The 18,077-nt window shown below is 43.1% G+C and overlaps 1 protein-coding gene and 5 non-coding genes across 8 annotated transcripts in view; all 6 read right to left on the bottom strand.

The window, feature by feature from the left end:
* reln (reelin) overlaps positions 1 to 18,077 on the bottom strand; it is a 108,257-nt gene that overhangs the window by 73,669 nt on the left and 16,511 nt on the right. For all 3 annotated transcript variants that reach the window (XM_088298451.1, XM_088298450.1, XM_088298449.1), the window contains exon 2: positions 14,140 to 14,247. In XM_088298451.1, the coding sequence (XP_088154577.1) occupies positions 14,140 to 14,247 (108 nt within the window). The remainder of the gene's footprint in view (positions 1 to 14,139; positions 14,248 to 18,077) is intronic.
* On the bottom strand, positions 180 to 252 carry trnak-uuu (transfer RNA lysine (anticodon UUU)). The gene has a single exon. It is a non-coding gene; the product is annotated as a tRNA-Lys (tRNA).
* trnak-uuu (transfer RNA lysine (anticodon UUU)) lies at positions 656 to 728 on the bottom strand. Its single transcript has one exon. It is a non-coding gene; the product is annotated as a tRNA-Lys (tRNA).
* Positions 894 to 966, bottom strand: trnak-uuu (transfer RNA lysine (anticodon UUU)). Its single transcript has one exon. It is a non-coding gene; the product is annotated as a tRNA-Lys (tRNA).
* On the bottom strand, positions 1,132 to 1,204 carry trnak-uuu (transfer RNA lysine (anticodon UUU)). The gene has a single exon. It is a non-coding gene; the product is annotated as a tRNA-Lys (tRNA).
* On the bottom strand, positions 1,370 to 1,442 carry trnak-uuu (transfer RNA lysine (anticodon UUU)). The gene has a single exon. It is a non-coding gene; the product is annotated as a tRNA-Lys (tRNA).

The following is an 18,077-nucleotide window of genomic DNA, read 5'->3' on the forward strand; positions in this document are numbered from 1 at the left end:
AGAGCTAACCAGGCTACGTGGGAGATTCTCCTCAGTGGACTTCTCCAAAACTCAATACATAGCATACAACGGCAAAATGGCGGACTTGACTTCGTTGACAGAACACTAATAGTCTGACAATGATTTCATTACTGAAAAATGGCTAGCTTCTGGGGGGTTACTCTTAGTGTCAAAAAGGACGCCTGAACAGGGACTTGAACCCTGGACCCTCAGATTAAAAGTCTGATGCTCTACCAACTGAGCTACCCAGGCTCCGTGGGAGTTTCTCCTCAGTGGACTTCACCAAAACTCAATACATAGCATACAACGGCAATATGGCGGACTTGACTTCGTTGACAGAACACTAATAGTCTGACAATGATTTCATTACTGAAAAATGGCTAGCTTCTGGGGGGTTACTCTTAGTGTCAACAAGGACGCCTGAACATGGACTTGAACCCTGGACCCTCAGATTAAAAGTCTGATGCTCTACCGACTGAGCTATCCAGGGTCTTTTGGGGTTGTACCTCAGTGGACTTCTCTAAAACTCAATACATAGAATACAACGGCAAAATGACGGACTTGAATTTGTTGACAGAACACTAATATTCTGACAATGATTTCATTACTGAAAAATGGCTAGCTTTTGGGGGGTTACCTTTAGTGTCAACAAGGACGCCTGAACAGGGACTTGAACCCTGGACCCTCAGATTAAAAGTCTGATGCTCTACCGACTGAGCTACCCAGGCTCTATTGGGGTTGTACCTCAGTGGACTTCTCTAAAACTCAATACATAGAATACAACGGCAAAATGACAGACTTGACTTTGTTGACAGAACACTAATATTCTGACAATGATTTCATTACTGAAAAATGGCTAGCTTTTGGGGGGTTACTCTTAATGTCAACAAAGACGCCTGAACAGGGACTTGAACCCTGGACCCTCAGATTAAAAGTCTGATGCTCTACCGACTGAGCTACCCAGGCTACGTGGGAGATTCTCCTCAGTGGACTTCTCCAAAACTCAATACATAGCATACAACGGCAAAATGGCGGACTTGACTTCGTTGACAGAACACTAATAGTCTGACAATGATTTCATTACTGAAAAATGGCTAGCTTCTGGGGGGTTACTCTTCGTGTCAAAAAGGACGCCTGAACAGGGACTTGAACCCTGGACCCTCAGATTAAAAGTCTGATGCTCTACCGACTGAGCTACCCAGGCTACGTGAGAGATTCTCCTCAGTGGACTTCTCCAAAACTCAATACATAGCATACAACGGCAAAATGGCGGACTTGACTTCGTTGACAGAACACTCATAGTCTGACAATGATTTCATTACTGAAAAATGGCTAGCTTCTGGGGGGTTACTCTTAGTGTCAAAAAGGACGCCTGAACAGGGACTTGAACCCTGGACCCTCAGATTAAAAGTCTGATGCTCTACCGACTGAGCTACCCAGGCTCCTTTGGAGATTCTCCTGAGTGGACTTCTCAAAAACTTAATACATGGCATACAAAGGCAAAATGACGGACTTGACTTCGTTGACAGAATACTAATAATCTGACAATTACTTCATTAATGAATAATGTCTAGCTTTTGGGGTGTTCCTCTTAGTGTCAACAAGTATGCCTGAACAGGGACTTGAACCCTGGACCCTCAGATTAAAAGTCTGATGCTCTACCGACTGAGCTAGCCAGTCTCCATTGGAGTTTCTCCTGACTGGACTTCTCGTAAACTCAATACATGGCATACAAAGGCAAAACAACAGACTTGAATTCGTTGACAGAATACTAATCATCTGACAATGATTTCTTTACTGAAACATGTTTAGCATTTGGGGGGGTCCTCTTAGTGTCAACAAAGACGCCTGAGCAGGGACTTGAACCACGGAGCTTCAGATCTTAAGTCTGATGCTCTACCGACATAGCTACCCAGGTCCATGTTCGCCTATGATTGCACCAGAGAAATTACATCATGTGCATAATCTTGACGTCACGGGGCAAAGGCGCGATAATGGCCGATTAAGCAACAGCTGCGCAGACATTTCGAGAGCTTTAATATTTTACGGCAACTAGATGGCTTTCTCCTGTCAGCAGAGAGGAATCTGGGCCTTGCAGTAAATACACAACTGCAGACAAAGACAATTCTGTTAAAAAAAGTCCGTTACAATTCTGAATATGTGTGAGCTGTATCACCTGTGTGTGACGCAGCCCTTCTCCATTGCACCCCTTAGTCGTAACTCAACACGCAGAGAACATAATCATGCTCATGAAATGATTAATAACGCTGAAGCTGTAATATCCCCCCGCATCAACGTACAAATCATTATGCAAAATCATGCATGTGCGACTCAAAACAAATGACTTCAAGGGAAATCATTCCAGCCGTTGCTGCCTGTAATAATGTTGACCCCACAGTTTATGTCCATAAATAATGCTATGTTGACAGCACTGTAAATGTTCCAATTCAACTCTGCCAGCTGCGAGTATGTGTGCCTTGCATTCATTAGTTTGTTTGCCAAATGTTCCCCGACTTGTAAACCTTTCTGTGTGAAGAGGAAAAAGCACTGAAGATGTTCGCTGAATGTGTACAAATATTTGGAGTCAAGATATCCCTTACATGTAAAGTCACACAAAAAATTATGATTCAGTTCAAACTAATGTCATGCATGACATCATGCACGTGTTAAGAGTAACTGTAGTGAATTCAATTTCACACCCATGTAGGGGATATTCGAGCAGAGAGCCAACAGGGCGACAGTTCTGTAGAAGTGGACGTCAAAGCATCTCCAGTACTACCGCTTGACTTACGACAATGTTCAAGTGATAGCATATGTGATGTTACGTGAGCACATTTACAACACGTGTGGCAGAGCACCACTTTTCCCATATAAAGACACTACCGCAGTGTATGACACACTTACAGATAATCACTGTGGTTGCAATCCCTTAGTGTGTGGCCACAAGTCACTCTCAAACACATTCAATAAAAATAAACACTTTCATTATAGATCCCTTTGCAGTCATGTTTACCGTTAACAAGTATTCTGGAAAGCATACAATTGAATCAAGTGCATGTTTCTTACTTTTCAAACTGGATATGGCTCTTAATACAGCACTTCAGGCAATGATTACGGCGCTCTATTGAAGAAAATATTTAGAAATATAACAAAATAGAAGCTGGCAGTCAACAGGATGAAGCCCAATATGAAATAGTGCGTTAGAGAACATTATGCAAGAAAAAAACTCCAATGTAGACTCATACGAGCCAGAAAGAAGTCAATTTTAAAATAGTGAGAATTTGGGGAAATGCCCACAAACGAACACGGCCAATACAAACAGATGCATGATTTGTCTTAAAGGGGAAGTCCACTCAAAAAATTTTATTACATTAATATGTTCTATACAGCCCCACTAGCCTTAACACAACATTCTGATTGATATTGTGTTTGTGGTACATGAATTAAGTTGTAAAATGGCCCCATTTTTGTCCATCTCAGGGGGCGGACATTGGACTATGAACCAATCATGGCTCAGGTTCAGAAAACAGCAACTGTAATGTCATTTTCAGTCAACACCAAAGCCCCCTGAGATGGAGAAAAATGGATTTTGCTGCTAAACTAACAGTAAGTAAGTAACATTTAACAGTCAGAGAACAATAAAGTTAGAGTATCATACACAGTCAAGTACACTCGTTTTAAACAGATCAAATGTCAGTGTTAAAAGCTTTAGGTGGACAGATGAGGTGAGGAGACACATTGCAGAGAGACACTGGAAAAGAGAGGGAAAGAAATGAGGTGGAGATGAAAAGGACGACTGTTGCACTCCAGAACAACTCGGAAAAATTCTCATCCCATTGGAAAAACACGCTGGGGCATAAAATGCAAATAACCGAACTCGTCCTCTTTCATGTTGAGGAGAGAGTGGGAGAAAGATGACTATTATTCAATGAAATCCAAACAGCAAATGTTTCAGTTCAACAATACGCTTTGGAGAGCCGACACTCTTGGCGCGGCACAGGCGAATGAGCAAAGGAGGGGACGGAGGCGCTTTCATCACTGCGATATGCAAACATATAACAAAGCGCTAAGCCCCTGAGAACATACTCTTGCTCATTCACTCTTCAATTTAATAACAGAGCAGCGTATTTCAACAACTGCTGTCAAATTCTTTCAACTTTTCTCTAAACTAATCATTTAAGCGTGACCCATACAAAGATGCTGACACAGGATTGTTTTTCCCTTTGTCAACATTGAAAGATGAGACTCCTTCATTTCTCAGTTAATAAATATTGGATGAATCCTATTGCCAAATTCAGGCTTACGCAAGTGTCGCTTAACATTCAGGGCTTTCTGTTGGCCTTATGGACCTAACATGTTTTTAGGGTTTGTAAGTCCATCGTGGTCAATTCTGCTCGTGCATAGCCTAATTCTGCATAGAGACAGATTGGACCCCATGTTAGTGATTTAGAAGACGAGCGAAGGGCGGTGGATCTGCAAGAGGGAGGGCTGCGGCACTGAGGGTGTGGTCACAGTTACTTCAATCATGACTGATCAAAGAGGCTTATTTCATTTCTGTTAAAGGCACAGCGTTAGGGCTGGGTAGACAACTGATCAATATCAATGGAAATTGCACTCAATAAAATATCAATGAATCGATGCATTCTGCAGGGAGAGTACAGTATGACACTATTGATTAGATTTGTGCAACAATTTCAAGCACCTAATAATATTTAATGTACCGTGTTTTCAACATGATTGTGTGCATCAGACGCACATTTTCCGTGTCAATTAGCACACATGCAAATATGAGTAGGCTATCCACACTCAAAAACAAAAAATGCAACGGTGTTTTCACATGCAGATTATGAGCTGCCGGCAGTGATGAATGGCAATAAACAATATGACCTCTTAAAGCCTGCAGTGCACCTGGCTATGAACCAAATACATTATACCTTTGAATCCACTCCAAAGATGAAGAAAAATTGTGGAATTTGTTTCTTCCTACTACTAATTGTGGTCAACAAATGTAGTCATAATCAGCTCACCTATGACTTCAGGGGCCGGCACATTTTGCTTTTTTGTGACACGGCCGTTTCATCTGTCGTCTTTGTTTTCCCTTATCTCACTTTGTGAGCTTTCCACAGCCAAGCGCAAATCAAGTCAACTAAATGTTGTGAGAATCTCCTGATGGAGCAGATGGGCGATTGGTGGCTCAGTTTGGCACTGACTTCACACTGCAAGACCAGCAGGAGCCAGTGTACTGGCACTCGAAATCATAGTGAGAGAGAAACAACGCTCAAGTCAGTGTGAATATAAATGATTTAGACAGGAAACAGCATTCCGCATCTGGCTAGGGGGAAATATCTAATAAGGTAATACGCTCATGCTAGGAAAAAGATAACATTTAAAATGTGAAGCTTTTCTCATTCAGAAGCATTTTTTATGAAACATTTGAGTTGTTTAGATTTACAAATCTATTAAGCTAGTACACATTTACATTCAAAGCAGACAACACCAGGAGCACTTTCATAACTGTGGATGCTCACTCTCAGACACAAACATTAAATGCGCTGAGAGTAGATTAGATGATTTGATTTATTTTAACAGACCTCACTCCTTGATTAAAAAGTGAGAGGTTGATTTTAATGTCCCAGATTGATCTTTATGATGTAACTATATATATATCTCTCAAGCTCCAGGGTCACTTTGTGGGTTTATCATGTGTGTCCATGCAATATCACATTGATAAAATCAACTCATAATTAATGTGGTAATCTTTAAAACCTGTTGGCGCATGAAAGAGATGTTTATGTATGGGAATTCGCCAACTTGAAGGCAGAAGGCTCCTGTCAACATGTTGAAGAGAAGGCCACACAATGGTGACATAAATGATACATCACACAAGCCCTGGCAGATCCAGTCAGGTCCCCATCCGCTTTTGTACTGCTGAATGAGCCCATGTGAGATTTGTACGGCTTTGTGTGTCGTGCTGCATTCAGCCATTCTTTCCTCTCACGGCCGTGAACTTGATGCGGCTTTGCCATTGGCTGGGACTGGCATCCATCTATGTTTGTACCATGGTGATGGCTCAGTGTTGGTGTGGCGAGGTGTGACGTTGCCAGGAAGAAGCTGTGCATTAGGGAGGGTGGTGAAAGATGTCGGTGGTCAGCAAAAGACGGCATACGGCATATTGTGGGAAAGTGTGAGTGGAGGGGCAAGAGGAAGGGGCGCTTGGGGGTGAGATGCTTACTGTGCACCGTCAATCGTATTCAACTGAATTTCCTTTGAAGACATAAAAATACACCCCCCCCAAAAAAATCTAAAAATAATATATATATATATATATATATATATATATATGTGTGTGTGTGTGTGGTGTGTTCTTTCTTTCTTATGAGCATAAATGATGAATGGAGCACAGTGAGGCTTAATAATATTCCCCTTGGACTAATGTGTCATCGTTGAAATTAATGTTGTTCTGAATGAAACAAAATGTTGCTTTGGAGCCGCACCCGGCTTGATGGATGACACGTTCACCTTAATGTGCAGCCATTACCATCTCTCTCACAAGGCATTTCGCAAACACACATGCTTATATGTTATGTAGTGCGTATGTATATGTGTTCATGCAAGCAGATAAACAAGTGTGCCACTTTAATGCTTTAGTCGGATGACCAATATTTGGGAAGGTAAAGCTGCAAAAAAATAAAATAAAATAAAAAAGCATAGACCTCAGACCGTAATCACAGAAATGGAAAGTTGCCATGTGCTATGACAGGAAATTGTGACAAGGCTCTGCCCCAGCTGCTCACAGTAAAAAAATATGCAAAACATAGCTAAGTCAACAATATGATTCAAAGAATAGAGTGAATGTCAGAAAACAGACTTCCATACGAATCATCTCCAAAGCACCTTTGGTGATCTCGCACTCTCGCGCTATACACTTGAATGGCAGCTGGCAATGTCACTTAAAACAATTCCTGCGGAGTTAATAAAGCTTTTCTAATGGCAAGGTGGACCAGTGTCCCAGAAAGGATTTCTTAAGTGGTCCCAACGAAACATTCTACAAGCAATAGTTCAACATGTAATAATAGAAGCTGAGACATTTTCAAATGTAAGCTTTGCAAATGTAAAAACATGGTGGATTGTTGCTTCCTCAAACAGTGAGGTTAATTTTAACCATGTGTGTTTATTTCATCATTTATTTAACTTATTTTAACTGCCACAATCGTAGCTCGCACTTTAATTCTATTATGTATAGAAGTCTACGATTAAATAGGAGCGGGTCGGGGTGAAGTGTGACTGAAAGGCCATGTTGGAGTGACATGACTTGGTTCTGGTGGACTGACTGGAGCCCGTAGAGGCGCAACCACGGGAGGTCAGCCAACTATGAGCCCGAGGAGAAACTTTCCACACTGGGTGGCAAAGTCACCAAGTAGCTATTCCGTTCGTCCTTGTGCTCCCACTTTTCCCGCCACACGTCCATCCATCAACGACAGCCATGAGCTTTCTGTGGATGTGTGTCACCGTGGCTTGGCAGGCGGACATCACAGCAGCTTTACCGGCAGGCGCCAAAGCTAATTTGATTTTTAATTCAACGCGACTCCTCGACTAATAGTTTGAGCCGGGGATTAATTAATCTGATTTGACTTGTGCTAATTTCTAGCACCCACGTCCGTGCAGTGCCAGACAGCAAATAAACAAACTGGTGGGGCTGCGCTCTCGCAGGCGGTGTCCTGACATACATGTTGAGAACGAGCGACGCCCACGGCGACAGGTGAAGGTTCCAGTGCGAAGCCAAGGGGAAGCAAAGCATGTCGTCCTTGCTCCACAGCATGCATGTGACATGCTAATTGCGTTGTAGTGTGATTAATTGTGAATATGGACGAGGGTTTGCAGCTGAGAGGCAGCGGACTCATCATGACGACAGGTTCTGAAGGAGAGGAGGTTAAAAAGTATTTTTACTGACAAAATATGGGTCAGATGGAATCTGGGTGAGCAGAGAGGTTATTTGAGGCTTTAAAAGAGTGGACGGATACATTCGATCAAGTCCTTTTGGGGAGAAGAAATCTGTGGAATCGCTACACATGCTCCTCATCTCGCGGCAGCAGAGAGGACTTGAGCTTTTTTAACACTCCCTGCAAGGGAACTTTAAATATGAATAGAGCTCAGAGGCCGGGAAGGCTTTGTAAAATCACTTTTCCTGCGTTTGCACGCTGTGCCCACAGCTGCCCACTCACTTTGAAAGGTGCATGTGGAGGTACGGAACATGACGCCACAGAAGACACACTTCAAAGTCAACTCGCCTTTTGTGCTGGAACTGACGCAAACCCGATACCGTGCACAGAAATACGAGTCTCGGAATCAAATGCCGTCTATTTTTCTACCTCTCCTGCTTTCTGGCATGGAACCAATCTCTCAGTGAGGCAGAAAATAACTCCAGCTCAAGTGAGACCACACATTGGAGAGACGGCCTACGCCTTGCTGCTTTCCAACAGGAAAAAAAAAATGAAATGGAATAATACAGATTAGAAAATGGTCACCACATACATGCACATTGCTTTGAAATCGATTACAGGCAGCCTTCTGCTTTGTTTGTATGTTTGTAATATTTAAAGAGTTTTTTTGTTTTTTTTTACAAGTCGGTGGTCAAAGCACTCAAGGCCAGACAGGTTGGAGGTAAAGGTGTAACTCCATCTCACCTGAGAGGCGAGAACTATTCCGCCGCGAGGTACGGCCATCGCTAATGCGCTGGTCTGGACTCGGCTCTTGATATCGCTTGAATTAATAATGGAGACGATTCTCCTCTGAATTCTTTGAAGGTTTGCTTTTAACTCGCAGGCAGGGGATTCTTAGCACACGAACGGACTGGGCTTGTGATGCATCATCACCCAAGCGTCCTTGGGATTCGGAGGAGCCCAATGTTTAGCCACCTGTTATCTTGTCATTGTGAAGGAGACAGAAAGAAGACTCATGAGGAGGAGGCCAGAAAGGCTGCGAGCATTACAACAAGCCGTCCCAGTCGATCTCCACTCCCAAGTTTGTGCCTAAGAGAGCACAAACAACCCCTGCTCCTGACAACTCATTTCATCTTCTGCACTAATGAATCCATCACGAGGAGCCGTGCGACTTGCGACGTCGCAGCCCTGAGCGGGAAAGAAGTAATGGCTTAGATAAGTCATCATCATCATTATTAACATCCTCGCCACCTCTGCTGCTGCTGCCAGCACCGACTGGCTTCCCTTCTCTTCAACTCCGAGCCAAGCATCAACAGTTTTGGGACTCACACAAACGGGTGTCGGCGTTCAAGGGTATTGTAATGAAGGATGTTAGAGGAGATGTGTGCATCTTGAATGCGAGAATGTGTTGTGGAATGAATAGATAAGTCAGAGAGTGCGGGTGCTCTCGTGGTGGTGAGAGTACGGGTATGTGTGGATATACTACATGACGTGGGGGTGTGTGTGTGTGTGTATGAGGAAGCGTAAGTGGCGCAGTCAGGGAGCTGTCAGCAGAGAACCAGGAAGCAGTCTGATCACAGGGAGGCAACGTGTTTGAAGTCTCCCAGGGACTGACAGCTTCTCACCCCCATGGGAACGCCTTCCCTCGCCCCTTCCTTCGCCCTGCATCACTTTCACGATAGCATTCCTCTTTCCTCTCCACACACTCTCAGCAGGGAGCTCGATGATGAGAGGTGTATTAGTAGGGGTGGTATGTTGGGTATGAGGAAACACACTTGCACTCTCAGGGGAGATGCGCGTGAGACTAGGTAGAGAATGTGTTCAGCTGTGCGAGTGTGTTTGCGTAAACAGCAACATGGTGAGCTGCCATCGCTCATCAGTCAATCGGGCTCGGCCGGTGAGAGGGCGAAGACAGCCGACCTTCAGTCATAAGATCGATGACGGAGGAAAGCACAATTTAAAAACATGATTACATATGCAGTGACATTTTTTGTAAAGAGTCAAAAATGTTCTTTGCATAATATGCTAAGTACTCGTAGATGCTAATTGTTAGCCTGTGTGCCTAATGAGAGTGGGAACAACCAGCAACAGATCAACAGCTCGTATCCTGAACAATTTGGGAGGGAAAAAAACAGTTGGGTCACTCATATCTCAAGCCACCACTGAACTTTCTTTATGTGTTGCTGCTCCCTGTGTGTGAAAATATACAATTGTATTAAGCTTTACAGTTATTAATAAGAAGTAACATATACACTAATTCCGTTAGCCCGTCTATGGTGTTTTGCATTACAGTATTTGTTAGCATTAAGCTAGCAGACATTCATTATATAAGATTCATGAGACTTGGGATTCCGGTGCCTAAATATGCTGTGATTCCTTCTCTTTTTTTTTCTTTTTTTTTGCTCTTGGGTCTGTTCTGTTTTAATTAGCAAAGTTGTTGCCGTGTTAAATGGCACTGTTTTAAGAATCTGTTTATGTACCTTAATGTGCATTCACAGTACGTTCTGTACATGCAGTAAACAACACATTTTTTTCAACGTAGAAGACTGCGGCTTATATACAGGTGTGCCTTATATTCCGGAAAATCCGGTAATCTCATTTCCTCAAAGTGATGTTAAAAATTAGAGTCTCCCATTTCTTGACAGCAAGAGTGAGAACAGGTATTACGGAATACAGAAAAAGTGTGTTTTAATACGTTTAAATGGAGAGTGGGGTTCACTGTAGTAAGAAAGAGAGTTTGTCTATATTTTTTGTGTGAGTTTTCATGCAGAATGATTGCAATTTTGACCACACACACCGTCGCTACCCCTCCTCCACAAGTCAAGGTGCAGCCGAATTTCATCTCTAATAGCTCGTGTGCGAGCAGGAGGCCATCCGTCATGAGGACAGACAGAGGGCTGAACGTCCCTGTCACTAAGCTGTCGCTTTGTCAGCCAGCCAGTTCCATCATACTGAGATGAGGACAGGCCCTTGCTGGCAAAAGGAGAGCAATGGCGCAAATGCATACAAATATGCAAATCATTGACAAAATAAACATCACCCCGCGAATGAGCCATCCATCAATGACCGTTTTCAGAGAACCTTCGCATCGGTACGGCAACACCAATCAACCACCCAGAGACCTGGTGTGATGGAACGCCATTGAATCACACGCTCGCTCATCCCCCTCGTCACTATTTCCTTTTCATTACTCGCCATTTGCCGCTTTTCATGCACTCTTTGTCCAAATTTCCCCCTTCCCGCTCTGCACTCATTGCCTTCACTTTAATTTCAACATTTTTTGCTTTTCTCATCAATTTCCTGCCTCAGCACTAAAGACTTCATTTCAACATTGAGGGAGACTTTTACAAGGGATATGCACTTTTTTTGTGGGGGTTGATAAAAAAACATTTGACCGTAGCAGGAGCAATTGGGCCATGAGACGTTTATTTCTATCAGGATTTTAGCTTTTGGAGTTTAATCACCTCTTTGTTGCGGTGTGGCACTCCAGCCAACTGTTGTTGTGTAAAATGCAGATAAACAGTTAAACAAAATCAATTTGCTGTTGTCCATAACAGAAATCCCCAGAGGATAATGGTTTGAAGACTCTGTATTCCGTCTGGGAAAGCCAAAAGGCTGGAAAGGAAACAAAGAGCTCTTAATGAAATAAATGTCAAATAGGGAAAAACATGAAGCAGTCGGAATTCTCCAGCAGCTGAGTCAGGCCACGCTGAAGTTGCTCTTGAGACAGCATCTTCACTGCTCAATACAAAAGACCAAAATGAATCATTTTACACATTAACCCACATTACAAGGGCACGCTCAGGTTGCAAGATTCCCAAAATACCAGACTTGAGTCGCTGGCACAGTGAAACAGTTCCACTGCTGTGTCAGACATTTTTATGAGGTGTCATATTTAAAAAAAAACAAAGACATCCTACACCCCTTCTTTCTGAACCATGTTTGGCTCCCACAAACAATATTTTTCATCTCCAGCTTGACTAATTGCACACTTGCCATAGCTGAGTAATAATACCAGCCTAAAAAGTCTGTGGCGAGCCACCCAGCGGCTCGCGGTGACATTGTTCACATTACCCTGACTAACAGCCCAATTTCACCACTGAGCTAATTTGACAATAAGTGGGTGTTGAGTTCTATTGACGCAGTAAAACGTCAGCCCGCCCAAAAGCCTCACACGTTTATCACAAATGCAGTGCGAAGGGCCTTGTTATTCAGAATGAAAGAAAGCCAATAAAACGTTCCCTTCACTGTCTCCATGCTGTGGCGTCTGGTTGTGCGTCTCGCTACCATTCGATTGGATTTGAGAGAACACATAAAAAGGCCCACAGAAGAAGAGCAGTGTAACATGCCGCACTGGTTTCATGAGGTTGAGTAAGAGTGACACAGTAAACTGGGGGAATTACAGGCTCGTCTGACCACACCAACCACTAAGCAAATTTCTAACCAAACCTCCACACACCCTTTTGCGTCTGTTTAAACATCATTGCCGCTTGCCTTGTTTGCCGTGCGCTCAACACTCACTGGCCACAATATTAGGTCCATCTAGTGTACATAATCTAATGTAATCAATTCAAAGTATCAGAAATACCTAGAACATTAACAATTTACTATTGAGGTTTTGTAGTTGTTTAGAACTTTCTGGTTCCATTATTCTGCAACATTAGGTATCTGAAATAAGTGTTGGGCATTTCACTTCCGTATTTTTTGGACTACAAGCCGCTTTGAAGCTTTGAACCATTCGGTTTTTAATGTGACGCGTTTTATGCGTGAATTTTTAATGACGGGCTCAATATATTCACCTCATGTCTTGTCACATCTAACCAATGAAATTATCAAACACTTCACAGGGCACCAATGAAAATACACAGTCTGTCTTCTCATATTGAATATTCATCATCCATTTGCTGTTGAACAACTAGAAATGGTGCCGGTGTCCAAAGGCTCATGTTGCTTCCTGCACTGATGCATCAGTCAGCCACATGCTCCTCTCAAACAGCTGTTCACAGCTGGATTGTGGATGGGCATTTCTTGATTGAATTCTGTGAGCATGCCTCCATATGTGTGTGCTTGTGTTCCTCGCATGCCTCCATTAAGAGGGATTAGAGCCACACCCCTTCCGAGACGCTGGACACTAAACACCAGGATTGCAAAACTCCCTTGTTGAGTTGTGTGACCCTCCCGGGCGCCTCAATCCTTCAATACTTGTCACAACAACAATGCAAATCATGATAGCGCTGGTCTACATCTTGCGTTTCAAAGTGTCTTTGCTCGCTTACACGTCAGCAGCTTTTGTCGGACAAACTGACGAAGGTTTGCCTATAGGGAAGCGTCTTTTTTTTTTCTTCACCTACCCAAATTGCACACTGACAAAAATCTCCCTCTATGAAATGTCATTGATTTTAGGTAATGCAGTATTATAAGCTATTTTTTTTAATTGGGCGTCGCAATGCATCTCCAGGAAAATAGAAGCACGGATTTGCACTTGTCAAGAGTAAAAATCAACCTAAAGGGAGCTCACCGGGCAGCAATTCTAGGCCAGTCGGCACCTTCTCCAAGGACTTCTTCATTGTTGGACAAATGGCCTTGAGAAATCTCCACTGCACTCAAGGGCTCCATCTATTAACACTTGAGGACTTTGAACATTCTCTTTGTTTGTCTCGAAATAGGTCAAGGGGGGCTTCGGCTTAATCGATTTTTGGCTGTGTCAATACCTTTAAAGTATATTTATATCCAAAACTAAATGTAGAATATGTTGTAGTATAGGAGAATGTAGCACGACATGTAATGTAAAATAACACATTTTCCCGGCTGACTTAGTGATCGGGGCAGACTATTTCCTGCATGAGTCTTCTATCACAGGCCCAATCGGGAATTGACAAGCAATATGGGTGGACGAGGCCAGCAAATTTTCAAATGTCCAGTCTTCATATTCAGCGTTCTTCTCCCAGAAATGACATAAAAATCCTCTGGCATTCCCACTCTTCATCTATCATAGCCTGTCACAACAGGATTAGGGAAGTGGTCTTCTACTCATTCTGGGAACGGATGTGGATCACTGAGCCGGGTCGTGCGCCCTGTGAAACTTCATCATTCCAGCCATCAGTGAGGGTCTGCTAAGTTGAGCATGCAACGAGGAGCTTATGTTGGCCCTCAGATCACTGTTGAGGACGTCACACTGAGGTTTACATCGCAGACTTACCGAAGCCAAAAGCAGCCGGCGCGGGGATGGGAGCAGACTGGACGGGTGTGGAGGTGTACAGGCCCGTCACCAAAAGACCATCGAAGGACACACTAGTAGATATGGTCACTGGAGGGAGAGAAGAGCACAGTATTTTATTCAAGTGAATAAAGTAATTTGAAGGCTCAAGGGTGGAAAACAAAATAGGACACAAACTTCAACTCACAATTTACCCAAATTTACATCAAGCAGACATATTTCGTTTGTTTGTTTCTTTATTCCAAATCTTAATGGCTCAAAGTTTTTAAGACCTGTCATTTGAGAACCATGTGAACTCGTTAGGCACTTAATGGGTGTAGCGCGACAGTTCTAATAATAGTTCAGCAGAGAATTGTCACGTCATAATTGGAACTATAAAAACATAAAATGCCTTTTTTTTTCCCCGAAGAGACTGGGACTCCCCTCTTTGTTGCTTTAATTGGTTGGTTACTGTGTGTCAAACTATTTGCAGCTCATCCCACCGACACAAGCCTCAGTAAAAACAAATTCAGATTAGTGTCTGGCTGAATAAAAAAGTACTGTGTGAGGGAAAACATGGCTTAAAATAAACACCCCCCAAAAAATCCCCTCTATTTAAACTAAAGTTTCTTGAAACAAGATGACATGAAAAATATGCGTGGATTGCAACAACAACACAACACTGGCAAGGTAATTGGCTGTGACCCTGACAGTCACCGAAAAACAGAATCGGGGCAGAAATCTGCCAGAGGTCTGGTGGTTGAGATCTACAGCCTTAGTGTAACCCGCAGCAAGTTAACTATTGATCCACCCTGTAAACAAAGACCCTGAGTGATGGGACCACAGAGCCGGCAGCTTCGCTGCTGGATGACTTCCAGCCAGACGGAGCCGAACACAGGGGAGAAGTCTGGCCTCGGGAAGAACCCACTCCCAAAAAATACACTTCAACACAAGGAGTGAAAAATAACCTGCAGTCGGCAGTGACGGACCCTGGAATCCCCTCGCATTTCGGGCGAATCCGAAAATGTAGTGATGCCCGCGGCGTCGATGTGTTTTTAGTTATTGAATGGCAACATGTCAGTTTGGTCTACGGGCGCTTCGTCTTCTGAGGCTTGCAGAGTTTGGATGCGTGATCCTAGGCAGAGCAGACTGTGTGGCCCAGTCGCCCACCCTGCCTGCCTGTCTGTGTCTGGGTGACTCCATTAAGACTTACACACTCATGGCGCCTAATGTTTGTGTACGTGTCCGTGTGTCTGAATGTGCGTCCTGTGTTTCTGTGAATATCTCATGTGCTACGTAAGGCCTCGCTTAAAAGTAGACTGAGCTCATCGCTCCTTTATACGAAAGCCTCAATAATTTAGCGCTCCTCTCATTCTGTCCTATGCAGACATGTCAAATTCTCTTTTTCAGTCCTGATGCATGAATGATGAGAGTTTATATGTCCTGTGGTGTGTTTGTGATTTAGCCACAGAATAACTTTTGTGAGGTTGCTGGTGTTGGGGTGCGACTAACAATCTTGGTTCGCCTTTGTCGTGTCAAATAGTTGCCATCAGACAGACAGTGTCAAAATAAGATGAGTTAACCACCGTTAATATTAAGACATAAACAGTCAGTCTCTATTTAACACTTCTTTAGGAAAAAAACAGCAAACGATTTTTAGCCAAGCAAGGCGTGCTTGCTTGAGCAACCTCCCTTCCCACCTGACCTAGCTCGGTGTGATTTCCTCATTCCCAAACTCAAGGGGACGAATTTGGAATGTATGGATGCTATCAAGATGGCGGTAACCCAGAGCTGCAGAGATCCCAAAATAATATTTCCAGGAGTACCAGAATATAAAGGTGCAGCAGAGAAAGCCAGGATTACCTGGAAACTTAAAGTTTGTAGATTGCATTTGTAATATCTCCTGAACTTTTTAGTGACTCGTGAGGTCTCTCGCAAATCTCTCTCAATTCTGGTCAGAACAAAGTCTAGTTGTCAAAATGAACAGCACAAAGACAGGTGTAGTCTATTTTGCTTGGCAACAACAGCATCCTATTAGTCAACCTCTCGCACCACTCAATGAGAGAAAACGGCCTTCTCATTCATGCACGCAATTTCATTATATTGTGAATACACTTGCTTTTTTGGTGCTATTTTTGCTTCCCATAACACATTATATATTCAACAGACGCAATCCACAGAGCACTGAGACATATTGGGAGTGTTTAGATTCCACACATTGATCCAAGGCCTTGTTACGTTGTATTTAATGGAGTGGTAGAATAGACGTAATGCACGATGTCAGCCCTGGTTTCACCAGCCTCCATTTCACTCAATACGTGTATCCCCACATTTCCCTTGACCTGTATCATCAAGGTTACACACACACACTCCATTACTCTCTACACTGAGTGTTACTCGAACACATACAAAAGGATTTTTCAGCCTGCAGTTTCTCTCTTTTTACCCTTCCTCCATCAGCCATTTCCCATTTGTGAAATCATGGCAAAAAAAAAATAAAATACCTTCTGCACTTTCCTCTCCCTTGTAGCAAAGTACCTGCTCCGTTTGATGTGGAGGCATAGGGGCAGCTGTGAGCATAAGGTTACCATCGAGGAAAGAAATAGACGAGGAGGGCAAAAGGTATGAAAAGGTGGTGATGCCTGTGCAGAGCAGCGCTACCTGATCAATATAAATGAAAGAACTAAATTATTTACACATACCCTCATTAACACTCATCTCACACTTGTGGCCGATCAAATGAGCCAATCTGATCAAGTCCAGTTACTTGAGGGGGTATTATTCACAAGCACACACCCACACACACACACACACACACACGCGCGCAACTATTCAGGCGCGGGCTGGCGGCCTTTGATGGTTGCTTTCATTATTCTCATCCATACTTTTATTTTTGACTACTGCTCACTTGGCCGAAGGGAATTGAGAAGCCATAATGGAGGAACGGGAGCCAACACTCATTCAACACAGTAGCAAGTTGTGTGTGTGCTTGTCGGAGCAGCGGGTGGTTTCACCAAACAGTCATTGCGCTCACTCGGAGCGACAAAAAAATCTAGAGTAAATATCTGGCCATTCAGCATTTAAACATGGCACAAAGAGCCGATGCCTAATATGAATGTTTAGTAAATTCAAAATAGGATTATTAGTAACCAAAGATCGTACTAAAGTAAGAGTACCATTACTTCACACATATTACTCAAGCAAAAGTAGTCCAGTCTAATAATTAGGATGGCATGTCAAATGCTTTTGCTTTTGATGATTCCACATAATACAAAAGCAAGATTTGCAGTTAGTCTTAATAAAAAAATAGAGTAGTAGCAAAATTATGACACATTGAAACTATTGTGTTGGGTAAATTTTTCCCCTTCCAAGTTCCTCAAACAAATGGACTCAATATAGCGCATAATATGACAGTTTGCATATGCAAGTAGTCCAAAGGTTGCTGCTGAAGTGCTGCCTCCACCAGGGAAAATAGATTTTCTTTCTCTGCCCCTTTTCTACTCATTTTTCACTTCAGATTCTGGGCCGTTTGAGAACAGGTAGTCTCGTCGGAAGGTCCGAGCCCCGTCTTGTTCTCATGGTATTGAAAGCCCATTGGCTCCAGATAAAAGGAAGCGGGACAATAACAGACAGAACCTCGCCCCAGAATTGAGTAATAACATTATTTTTTTTGTATCTTTTGACTGAAGAAAGTCAAGGACCTTTCATCAAAAAATATATCTATTTTTTTTAAATACACACCTTCTTGAATGTACCGGTACCATTATAAAACTGAAATTACCCGCAAGAGATGGATACAAGCTGGTCAGCTGGGACGAGTATTATTTTATATTTGAACAGAGCACAGAGCAGAGCCAATGGCCCTAAGCCAGCATGTAATATTGATGATGCGATGTGGTATGCCTCATTACCGACACACACAACCACGCCGCTGCTCAAGT

Source organism: Idiotropiscis lumnitzeri, chromosome 6 (genome assembly GCF_059441095.1).
Source record: "Idiotropiscis lumnitzeri isolate Australia: NSW breed Sydney's pygmy pipehorse chromosome 6, RoL_Ilum_1.0, whole genome shotgun sequence".
Classification (NCBI taxonomy): Eukaryota; Metazoa; Chordata; class Actinopteri; order Syngnathiformes; family Syngnathidae; genus Idiotropiscis; species Idiotropiscis lumnitzeri.